The sequence below is a fragment of the Bufo gargarizans genome, chromosome 4 (genome assembly GCF_014858855.1).
Source record: "Bufo gargarizans isolate SCDJY-AF-19 chromosome 4, ASM1485885v1, whole genome shotgun sequence".
Lineage (NCBI taxonomy): Eukaryota > Metazoa > Chordata > Amphibia > Anura > Bufonidae > Bufo > Bufo gargarizans.
Window position 1 is genome coordinate 483,131,524 of NC_058083.1, and position 20,705 is coordinate 483,152,228.

At 43.6% G+C, this 20,705-nt stretch overlaps 1 protein-coding gene across 2 annotated transcripts in view; it reads left to right on the forward strand.

Moving 5' to 3' along the window:
• Positions 1–10,952, forward strand: part of LOC122935747 (ankyrin repeat and SOCS box protein 3-like) — a 140,637-nt gene extending 129,685 nt beyond the window's left edge. For both annotated transcript variants that reach the window (XM_044291616.1, XM_044291615.1), the window contains exons 9-10: positions 3,420–3,553; positions 10,524–10,952. In XM_044291616.1, the coding sequence (XP_044147551.1) occupies positions 3,420–3,553; positions 10,524–10,741 (352 nt within the window). In that variant the 3' untranslated portion in view covers positions 10,742–10,952. The remainder of the gene's footprint in view (positions 1–3,419; positions 3,554–10,523) is intronic.
• Positions 10,953–20,705: the final 9,753 nt, after the last annotated feature.

The window sequence follows — 20,705 nt, forward strand, 5'->3', positions numbered from 1 at the left end:
GAAGAGGTTCTAAGTCAGCTGTCTAAAATTATTACAAATAAGTCACAGGGGCCTGATGGGATACACCCAAAGCTATTAAAAGAGCTCAGCGGCAAACTAGCAAAATCATTAATAGATTTATTTAACCAATCACTGGCAAAAGGAGTCTTCCCAGAAGATTGGAAATTGGCAAATGTTGTGCCCATTCACAAGAAAGGTAGTAGGGAGGTATCAGGCAACTATAGGCCAGTAAGCCTGACATCAATAGTGGGGAAATTAATGGAAACCATACTCAAGGAGAGGATTGTGGAACATCTAAAATCCCATGGATTGAAAGATGAAAAACAACATGGGTTTACTTCAGGGAGATCATGTCAAACTAATCTTATAGATTTTTTTGATTGGGTGACTAAAATAATAGATGACGGAGGTGCAGTAGACATCGCTTATCTGAAACTTAGTAAGGCTTCTGATGCTGTCCCACATAGAAGGCTTATCAATAAATTGCAGTCTTTGTGCGTGGACTCCCATATTGTTGAATAGATTAGGCAGTGGCTGAGGGACAGACAACAGAGGGTTGTAGTCAATGGAGTATATTCAGACCATGGTCTTGTTACCAGTGGGGTACCTCAGGGATCTGTTCTGGGACCCATATTGTTTTATATCTTTATCAGTGAAATTGCAGAAGGCCTCGATGGTAAGGTGTGTCTTTTTGCTGATGACACAAAGATTTGTAACAGGGTTGATGTTCCTGGAGGGATACACCAAATGGAAAAGGATTTAGGAAAACTAGAGGAATGGTCAAAAATCTGGATAAGATAATGCACCTGGGGCGTAAAAACCCAAGAGCAGAATATAAAATCAGTGATACAGTCCTAACCTCAGTATCTGAGGAAAGGGATTTAGGGGTCATTATTTCAGAAGACTTAAAGGTAGGCAGATAATGTCATAGAGCAGCAGGAAATGCTAGTAGAATGCTTGGGTGTATAGGGAGAGGCATTACCAGTAGAAAGAGGGAGGTGCTCATGCCGCTCTACAGAGCACTAGTGAGACCTCATTTGGAGTATTATGCGCAGTACTGGAGACCATATCTCCAGAAGGATATTGATACTTTGGAAAGAGTTCAGAGAAGAGCTACTTAACTAGTACATGGATTGCAGGATAAAACTTACCAGGAAAGATTGAAGGACCTTAGCATGTATAGCTTGGAAGAAAGACGAGACAGAGGGGATATGATAGAAACTTTTAAATACATAAATGGAATCAACAAGGTAAAAGAGGAGAGAATATTTAAAAGAAGAAAAACTGCTACAAAAGGACATAGTTTTAAATTAGAGGGGCAAAGGTTTAAAACTAATATCAGGAAGTATTACTTTACTGAGAGAGTAGTGGATGCATGGAATAGCCTTCCTGCAGAAGTGGTAGCTGCAAACACAGTGAAGGAGTTTAAGCATGCATGGGACAGGCATAAGGCCATCCTTCATATAAGATAGGGCCAAGGGCTATCCATAGTATTCAGTATATTGGGCAGACTAGATGGGCCAAATGGTTCTTATCTGCCGACACATTCTATGTTTCTAACTTCTGACAGTAATCCCCACTTCCAAGGCACTAGTTCATGCAGCTTGTACTGCACAACTCTATTTAGTATATATATGGCTGGATTGCTTTGTTAAATAAACAACTTTACCTTTTTTTTGTCACCCCCATTCCCTCATAGATTGTAAGTTCTTGCGAGCGAGGCCTTCACCCATAGTGTTTTAATTATTACCCTGTAATTTGGTGATGTCTTTTGATTTTTACATTAACCCTCTGAATTGTAAAGTGCATCTGAATATGGTGGCGCTATATAAATAAAGATTATTATTATTTATGTGCACAGCTCCGGCCTGTGTACACTCATAGGGCCGGACATAAAAATGCTGCATGCAGCGTTATTTTTTGTGTCTGGTGCTATTTGGCATCCGGCATCACAACTGTTGTGCCAAATGTATGTACACGATCCTATAGAAAGATATGGAATCAGTTCTGGCCCAGTTCCCCCTGTGCGTTTTCTGCTTCATGTTCTGCTTCATGCCGGAGTGGAACTGATCCTGAAAGCTCGACAAATATGTAGGGGGCCTTAGTGAGAACCTAATGGTCTTTGCTTTCTGGTCCCTTTTGACACACAGGAAATTCCCTCTCAGCCAATCACTGGCCGTGGCTCTGGCCTGCCTCAGCCAGTGACTGACTAAGCGGGGGACCTTGTAAGTGCCAAAACAGGAACAGTGAAGGTGTAATGCAAGAATAAACCAAATTGCTGAGTTTTTAAATCATTTAAGGTTTAAAGTTTTCAGAGAGTGGATCAGAAACTGGGACTGAATATAATGCCTGGAGTAGTAAATTGATGTTGGAAGTTGTGGTTGAGTGGAAGGTAATTAGAGATATACAGACAACAAACATGGTTGCTTGTTCTTGAATTTGAGAATCTGTGGTTTTGGAATGTCAAGTATCAATGAGCCAACCTTTGATAGAGAATACTGTAAGGGGTTGTCCACTCATTTCCAATTGATGGCCTATCATCATTTCTGATCTTTGGTGAGGTTGCAGAGTGTCTGACCCCCAATCAGCTGTTACAGAGTCTTGCGCCAGAAATACACAGCTCCATCCTTTGGCCAGTGGGCTGACCTTGTAACTGCAGTGCTGCCACCATTCACTTCAGTGGGAGCAGTGCTGTAGCAGCCAGCTCCGTCCACCACACAACTGACCAAGTTGTGTATTTCCGGCACTGGCTTCACAGTTCTGAAACAACTGATTGACCAGGGTTCAGGATGTTGGACCCCTGACTATCAGATATTAATGGCCTATCGTGAGGAGAGATAATCAATAGTAAAGAAGTGGACAACCACCTTTATAAGTAACATTGATTAAACAAGCTAAATAGGATAAGCAAACCATAATATGAAAAGTAAACTTCTCAAGAGGTCCGGTCGGCATCCTCTATGTAGCCGCTGTAGATGGTTACACAGCAGTTGTGGTCCTTAGACAGTATACAAGGGATCTCTGAATAATAGGCAATTGCCTAGTTGAAAGGACAGATGTCCCTTCCAGTTAATGTACCAGGCTCGTAGACATCGGCCCCAAAAGACCAAAAATGTGTTGTGTAAGGTTATATGTATACATTTTTTTTAAATCTGAACCTGGTCGAATGATTCCAGATTTTCTTTTAAGGTTTTTCAACCATTATTTTGACTTTACAATCTACTGACAGATATTTTAAGAAAATTGCAAATAATATATTTATTATTTATGACCCCCCCCCCTTCCATTTCTGCCATATAAGTCTCTTGCTTTATCTGTTTATCTGTCCATTCAGTATTTAATGAGTGATGTCACCAAGCGGTAGAGACGAGATGTTCCAGGGCACTGTATTACGTTTCGTTTCATTTTTCGTTGTGCAGGATCCGTTCTGTAAATAACGAGGTTGTTAATTTTACTCTGGAGTTCACTAATTGGAAGCGGCTTTCTGCAGATGTGGAGATGCTCCTGTCCACCCACGCAGAACACTTCACCTGGATTCCACACAAGCATTTCGGTAAGCAAACAACTGTCAGATGAATTCTCTGTGCCTCGGATTATAGTGATTAGAGGGGGGAAAAAAGCTCTTCAGGGCATTTACTGAAAACTACAACAGTACAGGACTAAGTAAGATGTGTGAAGTACAAGTCTACGCTTTTGGCTAAAATAACAGCTCCTTGTCTTGTAAGCAAATAACAAAATGATTTTATTGCAGAGGAACTGTACACGTATAGATGCGCGTATGGAGATATATCTTCTGAGGATTCGTCCACATGAGACTTTAGTCACACATGCGATGTAGCTGTGTGATATCCGTTGTAGGACAGATGTAAACGATGGACTCTATTGTCTTATAGTGGAGCTCATTAGGGTTTCAGGGTTTTTTTAATGGAAAGAAAAATCAACATTCACTATTTTTTGCTGTCAAATCCATCAGAATTTCAAATGGCTTCTCTAGGGTAAATGTAAATTTTAGCCCTATAGTGTATGGTTGTGCTTGAAATTCTCATGCACTTTTTGACTATGTTTGACACTCCAACTGTTGTCGCTAAAGTTATGGTGCCCATACACCTTCATAGGCTGCTGGCAGAACGCCTTGTTCAGCTGACTGCTCTCTCTCCTGACTCGCCCTTATACACATAATACGCATACAGTATGCTCAGTTCATTAAAGGGGCATCCGGCGCTAATCAGTTATTTTGGGAAGCTGCTGCGCTCACCGAAGCACTGGTGAGCGCAGCAGCCTCCCGGGAGCTTACCAAGCACAGTGCCGTACATTGGATAGCAGCTGTGCTTGGTATTGCAGCTTAGCCCCATTTATGTGAATAGGGCTGAGCAGCAACTAGGCCATGTGACTGATGTACGATGATGTCACATGGCCTAGGAAGAGGCCTTTTCTAACAGTTGATCGGCGGGGATCCTGGGTGTCAGACCCCCACCAATCTGATATTGTTGACCTCTCCTTAGGATAGGTCAGCAATTTTAATTCCTGGATAACCCCTTTAAGTTTGTATGTATTTTTTTATTGGGGGAAAATGGGAAAGCTGCTGCCAGACATCTATTGTGGTGGCTTTTCTCTCAGATAAGAAAAAGATCAGGTAAAGAAATTTGCCCAGTCCCATCCTTTCCTCCCCCAACATCATCTTCGGGGGCAGGAGCTCTCCAAAAACATTAAAATGTCAGCCAGTTTGGCCAATAATAAACTGATGTGAACGGGGGGCCTTTACTGATGCTATGGTTTGCAGAGGAAATGCAATGGATTGTATCTAATATATAAAACTGAGTGTATGTATGTATTGTGAGACGGTGACAGATCTCACACAGGTTAGAGGCAAGGAAGGGGTGGATAGTGCGGCCCACACCCCTATTCCACCACAGGTGAGACCAGCTGGAGGTACTCAGGCTGGCATAAAGCACCTCCTAGGGTGTAAGTAAGGGGGAAGTGTGCAAACAGAGGCCTGGTGAGGCTCTGTGAGTGTGGTCTCAGCTGGGCCAGGCTGAGAGACCACGAGGCTGGGAGATATTCTGACCGTGCTGCAGCCTGGGGATTGGTGGACTATTGGGCTGAGAAAGCCGCACCTGAAACAGTGTGTGAACTGTGATGTATACTGTAGGTGAGTCAGAGAGACATGTCTTATGTTTTAGTTAGTGCCCAGGCGGGCAGGCATTTATTTCCTACTGTTTGTTTGAGCTTTTGCCAAAAATAAAGCACATTTTGAACATGAAAATCCGTGAAGATATCTGTGACCCCAGTGAAAGAGAGCTACCCCTCACAGTATGTATATATGTACGCTAAAGGAATCCGCACAATCACATTTACAATTGTGAAATCTGGCACACAGGTACATCGAGTGTCCGGGAAGGTTTTAGACCGGGTCTCCGCTCTCTAGCATGGACCATTCCTGAGATATTCCCAAAAATGCAAATATGGCACCATCACATGATCTAAATTAGCCAATATAAGCCTGCAGGTCTTTCTCCTCATATGCCAACTGCCATACACATGGTCATTATCACCAATAGAAGCTCGCAGGCCCGTAGTCTCCACACACACAGAGTTTTACACCAGATTTCCATAACAACCCAGCCATTTTTCTTCACTGCTGTAGGTCAGCTTTAAAGGGGCAGGGTGCTGTGGATGACACTGTTAAGGGAGTAGAGTGCTGTGGAGGTCACAGTTAAGGGGACAGTCTGCTATGGAGGTTAGTGTTAAGGGGCAGATTGATGTAGAGGCCACTGTAAAGGGGCGGGGTGTTGTGAAAATCAGATGGGGTACTGTGGGGGTCACTAATTAATAAAGGATCGGCCGCTGTGGAGGTCACTGTTAATGGGGCAGCTTTTGTGGAGGTCACTGTTAAGGGGTGGGTTATTGTGGAAATCACAGTTAAGGAGACTGGATACTGTGGAGGTCACTAATAAAGGGGTGGCCACTGTGGAGGTCACTGTTAAAGGGGAGGGCACTGTGGAGGTCATTGTTAAGGGAGGAGGGGACTGTAGAGGCCACTATTAAACGGGGCAGCGGGTTACTGTGAGGTCACTGTTAAGGGAGTGGGGTACAGTGGAGGTCACTGTTAAGGGAGCGGGGTACTGTGGCAGTCACTGCTAAAGGGACAGTCGCTGTGGAGATCTCTGTTAAGGCGGCCGGGAATGGTGGAGGTCACAGTTAAGGGAACTGTAATCTATGGTCAGTGTTAAGGGGCGGGTGCTGTAGAAGTCACTGTTAAAGGGGCAGCCTGCTGTGAAGGTCAAAGTTAGGTGGGTGGGCTGCTGTGGAGGTCCCATTTTAAGGAGGCGGGGCACTTTGGGGGGGGGGTCAGTGTTAAGGGGTGGGGGGACTGTGAAGGTCACTGTTATGGGGGATACTGTCGATATCTATTAACGACACACAAACATTAGATGAAATATACCCGTGCGAAGCCGGGTCCTTCTGCTAGTTGAATATTAATACAGGTAGTAACAGAGATTCCTAAAACAAAATCATGGTAACATTAAAAAATACATTGGCAATGTAGAACGGCCATGCATGGGATTTTATTTTGGTAATTATTTTTTATCAAGTGCCCGCCGCATTTCCCCAGAACCATACTTACCTGCTTCACACCACTCCAGTCCTCAGCGCTGCCCCTGCTACCTCCGTGTAGCGTTCCCCACACTGTTTACATCGGGCTGGCTATGGACATGGTCTAGCCAGTGACTGGCTTCAGCTGGGATGTGGTCACAAGCAGCACGTCACCACTGCAGGGGGGCATGTAACCATGTCCGGAAGATAGAGGCAGCGCAGTAGACCATAACAGTTTGGAGCAGGTACTGTAAGTATGAATCTTCTGTTCAGGGGGCATATTGCAGGCACTTGATAAAAAAATAACAATTACCAGAAAACCCCTTTTAATTAAAAGACCTTTCATAGTCGGCTTTTATAGGTAATTATTTACTGAGATGCCATTTTGTGTTTCATATCAGAAATTCTGCTAAATCGCCAGCAAAGGGAGAAAAGTCAGTGGTTTACATTTACTTTAACCTTTTACTAGAAATATCACTGCTAATTAAAAGAAATCCCTCTGTATTTCTCTTCAGTTTATGTATTCAGGGTGTTCTGAGGTTATTTAAAGGGGTATTCCCACTCTAGTAGCCTGTGACAGTATACACGGATATCGGTACACAAGCCACAGTTACCGGTAGGTTTCAGCAGATAGATGTAATTGGAGGACTGTTTTACACAGTTATCATTGAAGGCTTGGAGGGGAATTTGTCATCCCCGTGCTAGTTTTATGGTGTAAAAAAAAAAAGTCACACACAATGCCAAGTGGCGTTTCTCCACCATCCTCGGCACTTTTCCAAAAGAGAAGCATGGCCCTGGCATATTTATCTTCTTTTACACCAATTTTCTGCTAGAGGCTGACATAGATTTCAGTTTAGGCTCATGACCTGATATCTGAATCATGGGAGAGGTTTAACCTGATTTCCAGCCCAACCCATGCTGTCAAAAGTAAAACAGAAAGTAATCCAAGGGTAAAAATAATTGTACAGAATTCACTCATATGGGTAGGTCATGGAATAAATAGGCCCTGTGTAAGGGAAGGAGTAAAGTCTGATCAAGGGATAGAGAGTCAACACATATGTTTAGAAGGTCATTTTTGCTCGTTATGTTTTTGGCCACCGTTGACATTATGGGGAGTAGCAGTGGACGATGAATGTCAAGGTTGTTCTGGCAGCATTCCCTCTGGGGAGATGATCCATGTTGAAAACCTGCTCTTACCTGATAAGGGTTCTTTAGTTGTATTAATGGTGCAGATAGATGTCCATGGGAGACTCTTGCTGTACCACTGATGATGTCTCTGGAGCTGGCTTTTCTTTACTCGGGTTGGATGCAGTATACACAAGTTCCTAGGTGCCAGTACACTATTATGTACATACCTCCTCGTCCATAGCTGAGAAAACACCAAAAACCAATTCCTCTCCTCCACCCCACGTTCTTTCTGAAGCCGTGCCATTTGGTGTGTCCTTTTCCTTCTGTGCTTGACATTTAGCTTTTTGATGAGAAGGCCTTGCCGTCACCTTGTGCAGAACTGAAACCCAGCATCAGATGAGCAAACTAAACGTCCACTTGGACATACAGTGGGACTGTTGAAGGTACGTCCACGTGAGATGGATACACTTCAAATTTGCATTCTAATCCAGCAAAAAATGTGAGGTTTTGATAAAGTTTATCCACACACTGTGGAAAAATATGCAGTGTTTATTGACCTGCGTTGTGCATTCTACATCTGGAACTTGTCCATTTATGCTGTGTATTTCCATTGCAGATTTGACCCTTTGCAATGTAGAGGCTGAAATCTGCCTCAAAGTCGCAGTTGTGGAAATACAGCAAAATCTGCATTGAAAATTCCACCCCATGTGAACGTCCCCTTGAGTCCCTTTTTTGATCTGTTCAGCATCTGTCTCCTGATTGTCCATATTGATTGCAGCTACAAATATGTCAGAATCAATTCAGTGCATGCACTCTACCACTGCTTTATACTATGGTTGTGGTCTGCTGCAGTGGTTTTTCCAGAAAATCAATGATCGTCTTGAGAGACAAATTCTCAAGATGTCTTAGAAGCTGTTTACCCATGATGAACACACTGCAGGTAAATGATTTCCTGCACATCCTCGTGAACATACGTCAAGACCTGTGTTAGAAGTCATGATGCTTTGCCGTCATGGCCCAGCTCACAAATTGGTCATCTGCTTTCTCGGTAGGTGACGGGTGCCCTTTAAATTTTAAACTTCTGACAAGAATCCTAAAAGTTTCAGAACTGCTCAGGCTAAAAATAGGATGGATAGGAAATATATTTTTATTTTATTTTTTTACAGTCCAGCACTGACAGACTTTTATAAATGATGATTTCCAATGTTTCCTGTCAGCACATAAAGTTAGCGAGGAGCTGAAGCTTGTATAACAAGCTTGACAATCATAAACCTCCTGGCTCCTATCAGAACTCACTGTAACTGCTCAGTTTAAGACTGCCTAATACTTGCAAGCATCCAGTCCAAACTTTCTAAATGTATTCACGTTGTAATCCGGTGGGAAAAAAATGAAGATGGAAAAAAGAAATATAATCCTTATGTAAAATATCTATTCAGGAGGTGATGGATGAAGCAAGAGGCTTTGAAATTCTTTTGATGTGTACTCAACTAGCGGTGTCATGCAAGGATAGAGGTGAATGAGGAGGGTGGCACTGGTGCTTTCTCAAACACAAGCATTAAAGATAATTGAAAGTAGCAGGATACAGGACTTGGCATTCATGGGTTTTAGAATAAAAATGTTAATAGATTTAGTTAAATCCCAAATTATCAGTTGGACAAAGCAGAGTATATAAAACTGGAGCCAACACTTTTCAGTCTAAACGGTATTATTTCCATATCCAGTTTTTACTTTTAAGGCATATAGCAATCACCTGTAGGAAAAGGTCTAGCAATGATATCGGAGTGTGTGTGTGGGGGGGAGTTGTAGAAAACAAGAACCAAATACATACATATAGTAATCTAATCTATCTAATGCCAAAGGAGTTATTGTAGAGTGAAGATTATGGGATTGAAGACTCACGGACAGTCCTAGAATTGCTCTGTACAAGCAGGTAAGTATAATCCTTACAAGGGGCCCGAGCATTGAGGGGGATGGAATTTTCACTTCCATAAAGGGCCCACTACTAGGGATGAGCGAACCTGAACTGCAGTGTTCCGAACCTTGTGAGTTTTGGTCCGGTGTTCAGGTTCGGTGTTCGGGTGATTTTAGTGTTTTCGGTTATATCGGAAAATAGTAGCATTCTTAAGACAGAACGCAAAACAATATGGCCATGTAGGGGTTTAAAAAAAAAAAAGCAACTCCTCCTCATCCACTTGATCGCGCAGCAGTTTCTTCTATCTTCAGTGAACAGGACCTGCCACATGGTGATGTCATCACGCATATCGCAGGTCCTGTTCAGTAAAGATAAAAGAAGGTACTGCAGTGCGATCAAGTTGACAAGGCTGATTGTTGTTTTTATTTAACCCCTAAATGGCCATATGGTTGCTATTATTTCTGATATAACCATGTTATAACGGAAAATAATAAAGTGAAGTTCGGGTGCCAAACCCGGCGAACTTTAACTTCTACGGTTTTGCTCATGCCTACTAAGTACCTACAAATTTACCTGGTGTCTCTAGAGCGTTTGCCACTCTTCCACGTGTTGTGAAGGCTCTTAGTCCCCAGGAATTTAGGACCTATGTAAGCCTGAGGCCTTGGGAGATAACTAGACATATGTTAGCAGAACAAGCCTCATGTGGAACCTCAGCAACCGCACTGTCCGATCTGCCAACTACTTCTCGTGCCATACGATTTAAACATCTGTTGCAATATATGAATAACTTACCTCAATGTGGTCGCACCCTGTAGCTTACTGAAACACTCAACAAACTTTTGTATTCCTCTCAAAATATATATATGTTTTTTTGTTCCACCATGCACAGCATCTCTCCCATCACTGATGCATCTCTGCCGACTTAAAATCCGTTCGCTCTTGAAAACGGAACATTTACGGTCTAATAAATACATATCTCGACTGCCTCTTCCTGTCTGCCTTCAAGATTATCTGCAGTATTCTGATGTGCTTCATCACCATGGTATTGCCAGAAAGGATGATTCTCATGAGGATAACCTAGCAAATATCTCTCAAGCAAGTGATTGATGGAAATCCGTATATCACCTTGACTGGACATTAATACACTGCCCTAGGCTGAATTTCAATCTTGAATACCACTTGTAGATATGTTATAAAATGTTTTTGATGCATTCTGGACTGAAACATGCTGCTATGTAAATCTGCGATGTAAGGAGCAGGAAGTATAGATGTAAATATGTAAAATGTGCCCTATAAATATGCATTGTTCTATTGTCAATGTTTCGTGTCTTTGTAGAGACTCACGGGCATCAAGGTTTTTATGCATTGTGCAAACATGTTCCTTGGGAAGTTATTCGGCTGGTTCTGGACTCGATGCATCTTTTAGGGTCTCTTCCAGTATGAAAGACATTGCGACCATGTAGTTTGAGTTATTTATGTTTTAATGTAACTGTCATTCTAGATGGGCCGTAATGCCTCCTGCTCCTCGGTAGGTGGAAACAAATATCTAAAAAATGACACAGAGAATTACTGGAAGAGTATATCATACCCAATAATGGTTCTCATATTTCCTCCTATATTTTCTGTTGTACACACTTTGAAGTAATGGCTTCTAGACTGCTTTTTTTCCTCTACAATTACAAGTTTGGTGTAATCCTGAAACAAGCAAGTATATGTGTGACACAAGCAATAGGAGCTCTGATGCTGGTTCCAGTTTACAGTACTTCAAAGCATTGTCTCAGCAGGAATTCCACGTTTTAACCTAAGTTGACCGACCTTTTCCAATGTGGCTTATCTAACCCCCCACAATCAGGTGCTATCAATGGAGAAAGCCACATATGATCACCAAAATGAACAGCCAACAGTGTAATGTTTGGACAGGAAAGGCTCACCTAGCTGGAGTCACTTGCTAGAGTCGAGAATTTAGGTTGCTCAGGAACTCCACGCTAACACAGTTCACTCTGGAGATTGTAATGATTGTCCTAAGTTACGTCAGCCGGCAGAGACCACAAGAAAGCAGATGCATCATTTTGTGCTCAAGAAGAGGACTGACGTCACACAGTTTCTCATATTAATTAAGGAGGGCTTATTATGACAAATTTAATATAGTTCCAGTAGCTGTTGAACTGGCTGAACATTGTCACCAATTAAAACAATATAAAAGATACAGTATGTGAAATATGCATACATTAGTAGAGCAAAGGCTAGATGTTACGTATAATGAAAACCAGATCTCCCTATTTAGATTATATGAATATTTATATATTTCTACTAGTATGTTGTATTGCACATGCCTACTGATAAAACCATACTCTTTCACACTACAGGCCACACAATTATGATTATAAGCAGATTTAATAATCTCAAAGTTCAACAATTTAAGTTTCAGTAGCATTAACTTCTCATACTCTTAAAGCTCAGATTTCTATATCATCACCATGACGGCATGACAAGGAGATTGACCTCTGTAGGGGCAGGAACAGTGAAAGGTTAAATTGCCCCCTCCCTCCACCATACACCAGTGTTTCCTGTCCCTATAGAGGCCAGGGGAGAGAAAGGTCTCCCTGTGCGTCAGGGAGATGAAGGAAGAAAATCTCCATCCTTATAGGTGTCACGGATGAACGGAGTAGCACTTATCTGAATCACGGTGTTCCCCTGCTCGCCAGTGGTCTAGTACTAACACTGAGCAGGGGAGATTCGGGAGGGCTCGCTCTGGTTAATCCAGGGCGCCGTCTTCATCCTTTCCCCTGGTGGGTTAAGCTGGGAGTGAGCGCCCAGCGCGTCTTGCGCTCTTGAATGTCGGCACTTCCGATTTGGTGTGATCCAGGAAGTGACCCAGGAGGCAGCGTGCAGTGTCCAGATATCAGGTATAAAGGGGGAGCCATGGGGCATGACTGATCTGAAGTCTGGAAATCTGTTATGTCAGGCTCTGAGCTGCAATCTTCTAGAAAGCTTGATGCTGCTACGCTGCCTCCTGTAAGTTCCCTGCGGGGATTTTCTTTTGCACGTATTTAATTTGCTCACTGGGACATAGGGGGAGCACCCATATTTAAGGAAATGGGAGGTTACCTCCCTCTCTTTGATGCGCATAGTGGTGAACTCACACCAGGACATAATTAATATATATATATATATTATGAATATACATCCTCCTCCTGCTGATTTTGGTCTGTTTCTCGCCTCATAGGTCCCTAAAAAGGCACAGAAAGAAACCTAAAAAAACATCAAAATGCATTTCTTGCTACAAAAAGTTACCAGATATGTACCCCGATTTTTTTTTTAAAAGATTGTATTGCAAATATTGTACTGGCGGAGCAACCCTCACTTATGGACGAGTTCAGTACCATGATACAGGAAGAAATTAGATCTTCTTTGTCTCACATGTCTGAAGCTTTCCTAGGGCCGCTTCCACCCAAATGGCCAAAATTAATAGTGCCTTCATCCTCTGATTCAGAGTGTTTGTTGGATGACGCTTCCTCCTCCAGACAGTGGGATGAAGAGGACCCCTTATCAGACGCTGTGGATGAAATGAATGATCTTTTGAAAGCAGTTAGGGCTACCATGGGGGTGGAGGAAGTTCAGAAAGCACACTCCATCCAGGAAGAAATGTTTGGTGGTTTGAGGGTCAAAAGAGCTAGAGTATTTCCCATCAATGAAAATATCAGAGACCTGATCCTGGATGAGTGGTCAGATCCTGAGAAGATTGGGGGTGTCAAGGGATTTCAAAAGTCGTCTGCTGTTTTGATCCATCAGCCTGGGTTCACACCTGAGCGTTTTACAGCGCGTTCCTACGCGCTGTAAAACGCTCAACAAGGAGAAACCAATGCTTCCCTATGGGAATGGTTCTCACCTGGGCGTTTTACAGCACGTACGATCGCGCTGTAAAACGCCCGACGCCCCAAGAAGTACATGAGCTTCTTTGGGGCGTCTTGTCGAGCGTTCCCGTACATAGACTTTCGGGAACGCGCGACAATGGGCGTTCGCTTGTCTCTGTTTGCGCGATTGCAAACGCCGGTACAATCGCGCATACAGAGCGCTCCTTTCAGAACGCTCAGGTCTGAACCCAGCGTTAGAGTCAAAAATATTTGACGAAATTCCTAAAATAGATGCACAAGTTGCTAAGGTAAATAAAAAAATTCCTTCCTTTTTGAGGATGCATCTCAATTAAGAGTTTCTATGGCGCCAAGCTTCTTATATCAAATAAAGACTTCTGCTACATCTAGGAGCCCGGGTGTCATCCTTTGGGGACTCAGAAGCCACATTTATATACTGAGAAGCGACCTCAGCGAGGGAAGTATAGTTGTCTTGAGGTTATCCTATATTTCCCTCCCCGCTAAGGTAAGTCCTTCACCTTTGCGGTACTAATTCATCCACTATCTCTATGGTCACATCATTGTGATTTATATATAAATCGTTGCGTTGATTTTTCATGAATATATATATATATATACCCCCTTTGATTTCCCCCCCCCCCCGTGTCTCGTCCTTTGGCTCCCCTACAGTGCTCCCAGGAAGTCACTGGAGTAGCACTGTAAATCGTTTCTTCCTCGTCCCACATCCAATGGAGATGAAAGCAGACAGTTTCTTATGGAAATCCTGGGAAGCAGCCATGTTTAATTTTAAATACAACATTGCGGCAATCTCAGTCGCAAGGTCTATGTACCTTTGGTTAAATGAGTTGGAAAATTATCTTAGAAACAAAACAAAGTAATAAATAACACCCTTCTGCTTAAATCAGCAACGGCTTTCTTGGCAGACACTTCTGCCGAGTCAATCAGGTTGTCAGCTAGGAATGCGAGCCTATCCAATGCAGCTCGTCGAGCCCTCTGGATGAAGTCATGGTCCGGAGAAAGAACTTCTAAGATGAAGTTATGCTCCATCCCTTTCTCAGGAGAGTATGTATTTGGCCGGTTTTAGATAAGATTCTTGAAAAGGTGTCCGATAAGAAAAAAGGCTTTCCAGAGGACAGATGGAAGAAAATTTCCCTTTCGTTCCTTCTCCGGCCAGGATAGATCTTATAGGGGGAAAGGGAAATCAGGGTGTTGGAGTTACCCAAAAGGGGGTAGAGGGAAGTGGTTTTTCCTTAATCCCTAAAATAAATCCGGAGATAAGCAATGATGCCAGAGTAGGGGGGAGACTGAAGAATTTTCTTCCCTTCTGGGAAAGGATAACCTCCAATCCCTGGACCCTGGAGGTAATCCGATCTGGTTTAAAAAAAAAATCTTCAATCCCCCCGAAAAGATTCTTAGTGTCAAACTTAGGATCAATAAAAGCCCAGAACAGCATTTGGCATAGGGTTTGGGACCTAGTAAAGCTAGGAGTAGTCGTTCAAGTCCCAATATCAGAACAAGGACATGGATTCCATTCAAGTCTTTTCTTGGTTAAAGAGAAATAAGGTTCTTTCCGTACTATAATCTAAAATTCCTAAACAAGTATAAAACCTACAGGAAGTTCAGAATAGAATCTCGGGTCCATAATTCCTTTGATAAAAAGAGCAATTATGGCGAAAAAAGATAGGAAGGCGCTCATAGGGTTGTAAGTTCGATAAAAAGTGTGTAGAAGTTAGACATCAATGGTTGTCCTCACCTTATGGTGTTGTGCATACGTAGGCACTCATCAATAAAAGATCCTTTACCTATCTACTGAGGTTGTGTCTTTGCGCCATAAGGTATCAATTGGTGTACTGTTATAGTACAAAAAACTCTTCCCATTGTGTTTTTATAAAAATAAACACTTTGTGCATGGTGGGCTTGAAGGACGCGTACTACCACATCCCAATTCATCACAACTCACAAAAATTTCTAAGGTTTGCTATCCGAGATCAGAAAGGCAGGATTCTCCATTTTCAATTTACAGCCCTTCCGTTTGGAATCTCCTCCACTCCCAGAGAATTCACCAAACTGGTGGTAGAAATGGTAGCGTACCTAAGACAGGAAGATCTAGTCTTAGTACCATATCTAGACGACTTTCTACTTGTCTGTGATACAGTAAACCGCTAATTATCAATCGATCTAAGCAGATTTTTATCCATGCTGAAAGATCTAGGCTGGATTGTGAATCCCGACAAATCCTTTCTACAGCCATCAATGAAAGTACGATTCCTGGGAGTGATCCTGGACTCTCAGGGACAGTCCACTTTTCTTCTGCAAGACAAGATCCAGTCTTTAACCGCCTAACGCAGGATTGCGTTCTGGAGGCGGTTGATTTGTTCCTCTCTGACGCGCCGGCGCTTCATCTTGCAAGATGTGAGATTTCCTGTGAACGCCCCCATACAGGAGCGCGCGTTCTCAGGATCGCGAGGTAAACTAGTTCATCTACAGCTTGCCAGCGGCGATCATTCGCTGTCAGGCTGTAGATGCGATTTTTTTAACCCTTGAAAGGTATATCAGACGCTGTTCTGTTAACAGCGTCTGATATACTTGCTACCTGGTCCTCTGGTGGTCCCTTTTGCTTGGATCGACCACCAGAGGACACAGGCAGCTCTGTAAGTACAAACCGGATTCCCAAAAAGTTGGGACACTATACAAATCGTGAATAAAAACTGAATGCAATGATGTGGAGGTGCCAACTTCTAATATTTTATTCAGAATAGAACATAAATCACGGAAAAAAAAGTTTAAACTGAGAAAATGTACAATTTTAAGGAAAAAATATGTTGAATCAGAATTTCATGGTGTCAACAAATCCCCAAAAAGTTGGGACAAGGCCATTTTCACCACTGTGTGGCATCTCCCCTTCTTCTTACAACACTCAACAGACGTCTGGGGACCGAGGAGACCAGTTTCTCATGTTTAGAAATAGGAATGCTCTCCCATTCTTGTCTAATACAGGCCTCTAACTGTTCAATCGTTCTTGGGCCTTCTTTGTTGCACCTTCCTCTTTATGATGCGCCAAATGTTCTCTATAGGTGAAAGATCTGGACTGCAGACTGGCCATTTCAGTACCCGGATCCTTGTCTTACGCAGCCATGATGTTGTGATTGATGCAGAATGTGGTCTGGCATTATCTTGTTAAAAAATGCAGGGTCTTCCCTGAAAGAGATGACGTCTGGATGGGAGCATATGTTGTTCTAGAACCTGAATATACTTTTCTGCATTGATGGTGCCTTTCCAGACATGCAAGCTGCCCATGCCACACGCACTCATGCAACCCCATACCATCAGGGATGCAGGCTTTTGAACTGAGCGCTGATAACAACTTGGGTTGTCCTTGTCCTCTTTGGTCCGGATGACATGGCGTCCCAGATTTCCAAAAAGAACTTCGAATCGTGACTCGTCTGACCACAGAACTGTCTTCCATTTTGCCACACTCCATTTTAAATGATCCCTGGCCCAGTGAAAACGCCTGAGCTTGAGGATCTTGCTTAGAAATGGCTTCTTCTTTGCACTGTAGAGTTTCAGCTGGCAACGGCGGATGGCACGGTGGATTGTGTTCACTGACAATGGTTTCTGGAAGTATTCCTGAGCCCATTCTGTGATTTCCTTTACAGTAGCATTCCTGTTTGTGGTGCAGTGTCGTTTAAGGGCCCGGAGATCACGGGCATCCAGTATGGTTTTACGGCCTTGACCCTTACGCACAGAGATTGTTCCAGATTCTCTGAATCTTCGGATGATGTTATGCACAGTTGATGATGATAGATGCAAAGTCTTGCAATTTTTCGCTGGGTAACACCTTTCTGATATTGTGGGAATTGGTGATCCTCTACCCATCTTGGCTTCTGAGAGACACTGCCACTCTGAGAAGCTCTTTTTATACCCAATCATGTTGCCAATTGACCTAATTAGTGTTAGGCCTCATGCACACGACCGTTGTGTGCATCCGTGGCCGTTGCGCCGTTTTCCATTTTTTTTCGCGGACCCATTGACTTTCAATGGGTCCGTGGAAAAATCGGAAAATGCACCGTTTTGCAGCCGAGACAGTGATCCGTGTATCCTGTCCGTCAAAAAAATATGACCTGTCCTATTTTTTTGACGGACAACGGTTCACGGACCCATTCAAGTCAATGGGTCCGTGAAAGAACACGGATGCACACAAGATTGGCATCCGTGTCCGTGATCCGTGGCCGTAGGTTACTTTCATACAGACGGATCCAAAGATCCGTCTGCATAAAAGCTTTTTCAGATCTAAGTTTTCACTTCGTGAAAACTCATATCCGACAGTATATTCTAACACAGAAGCGTTCCCATGGTGATGGGGACGCTTCTAGTTAGAATACACTACAAACTGTGTACAAGACTGCCCCCTGCTGCCTGGCAGCACCCGATCTCTTACAGGGGGCCGTGATCAGCACAATTAACCCCTTCAGGTGTGGCACCTGAAGGGGTTAATTGTACTATCGTATCCCCCTGTAAGAGATCAGGGCTGCCAGGCAGCAGGGAACAGACCCCCCCCCTCCCCAGTTTGAATATCATTGGTGGCCAGTGCGGCCCCCCCTCTACCTCCCTCTATTGTAATAATTCGTTGGTGGCACAGTGTGCGCCCCCCCCCCCTTCCTCCCTCTATTGTAATAATCCGTTGGTGGCACAGTGTGCGCCCCCCCCCTTCCTCCCTCCCTCTATTGTAATAATTCGTTGGTGGCACAGTGTGTGCCCCCCATCGGCCCCCCTCCCTCTATAGCATCAACAACATTGGTGGCCAGTGTGCGGCCTCCCATCTCCCCCCCCCCCCGATCATTGGTGGCCGCGGAGTTCCGATCGGAGTCCCAGTTTAATCGCTGGGGCTCCGATCGGTAACCATGGCAACCAGGATGCTACTGCAGTCCTGGTTGCCATGGTTACTTAGCAATAGTACAAGAGTAGAAGATTCATACTTACCTGCTGGCTGCTGCGATGTTCATGTCCGGCCTGGAGCTCCTCCTACTGGTAAGTGACAGGTCTGTGCGGCGCATTGCTAAATGAACTGTCACTTACCAGTAGGAGGAGCTCCCGGCCGGACACAGACATCGCAGCTCGCAGGTAAGTATGAATCTTTTACTATTGTACTATTGCTAAGTAACCATGGCAACCAGGGCTGCAGTAGCGTCCTGGTTGCCATGGTTACCGATCGGAGCCCCAGCGATTAAACTGGGACTCCGATCGGAACTCCGCTGCCATCAATGATCGAGGGGGGGAGGCCGCACACTGGCCACCAATGTTGTTAATGCTATAGAGGGAGGGGGGGCCTATGGGGGGCGCACACTGTGCCACCAACGAATTATTACAATAGAGGGAGGAAGGGGGGGGCCAGGGGGGCGCACACTGTGCCACCAACGAATTATTACAATAGAGGGAGGAAGGGGGGGCCAGGGGGGCGCACACTGTTCCACCAACGAATTACTACTATAGAGGGAGGAAGGGGAGGGCCGATGGGGGGCGCACACTGTGCCACCAACGAATTATTACAATAGAGGGAGGGGGGCCGCACACTGTGCCACCAACCTATTATTACAATAGAGGGAGGGGGAGGCCGCACTGGCCACCAATGATATTCAAACTGGGGAGGGGGGGTCCTAGAATATATTTTTTTTGGGCACAAGTTAGCGGAAAATGATATATATTTTTTTCTCTTACAAAATCATTTTCCGCTAACTTGTGCCAAAAAAAAATTCTAGGAACTCGCCATGCCCCTCACGGAATACCTTGGGGTGTCTTCTTTCCAAAATGGGGTCACATGGGGTATTGTGGGGTATTTATACTGCCCTGGCATTTTAGGGACCCTAAAGCGTGAGAAGAAGTCTGGAATCCAAATGCCTAAAAATGCCCTCCTAAAAGGTACTCATTGGAATTTGGGCCCCTTTGCGCACCTAGGCTGCAAAAAAGTGTCACACATGTGGGTGAGAGAAATATCTCTGTCAAATGACAACTTTGTATAAATAAAATGGGAAAAGTTGTCTTTTAGAGAGATATTTCTCTCACCCAGCATAGGTATATGTAAAAATACACCCCAAAACACATTGCCCTACTTCTTCTGAGTACGGCGATACCACATGTGTGACACTTTTTTGCAGCCTATGTGCACAAAGGGGCCCAAATTCTAAAGAGTATCTTAACGATTTCACAGGGCATTTATTACGCATTTGGATTCCAAACTACTTCTCACGCTTTAGGTCCCCTAAAATGCCAGGGCAGTATAACTACCCCACAAGTGACCCCATTTTGGAAAGAAGACACCCCAAGGTATTTCATGAGGGGTATGGTGAGTTCATGTAAAATTTAACTTTTTGTCACAAGTTAGTGGAATATGAGACTTTGTAAGAAAAAAATATAAAAATAAAAAATAAATAATTTTCCGCTAACTTGTGACAAAAAATAAAAACTTCCATGAATTCACTATGCCCATCAGCGAATACCTTAGGGTGTCTACTTACCGAAATTGGGTCATTTGTGGGGTGTTTATGCTGTCTGGGCATTGTAGAACCCCAGGAAACATAAAAAGGTGCTCAGAAAGTCAGAGCTGCTTCAAATTGCGGAAATTCACATTTTTGTACCATAGTTTGTAAACGCTATAACTTTTACCCAAACCAATAAATATACACTTATTGCATTTTTTTTTATCAAAGACATGTAGAACAATAAGTTTATAGAAAAATTTATCTAGAAATGTAGTTTTATTTGAAAAATTTTACAACCGAAAGTGAAAAGTCTTTTTTTTGCAAACATTTGGGTAAATTTCGATTACCATATTTTTCGCCCTATAAGACGCACCGGCCAATAAGACGCACTTAGGTTTTTGAGGAGGAAAATAAGAAAAAAAATATTTTGAACCAAAAGGTGTGCTTTTGGTGGTTTTTGAACTAATTGTGGTCTGTGGGTGACGCACTGTTATGGAGGATCTGTGGATGACACACTGTTATGGGGGATCTGTGGATGACGCACTGTTATGGGGGGATCTGTGGATGACACTGTTATGGGGGATCTGTGGATGACACTGTTATGGGGGATCTGTGGGTGACGCACTGTTATGGGGGATCTGTGGATGACGCACTGTTATGGGGGATCTGTGGGTGACGCACTGTTATGGGGGATCTGTGGGTGACACTTATGGGGGATCCTCT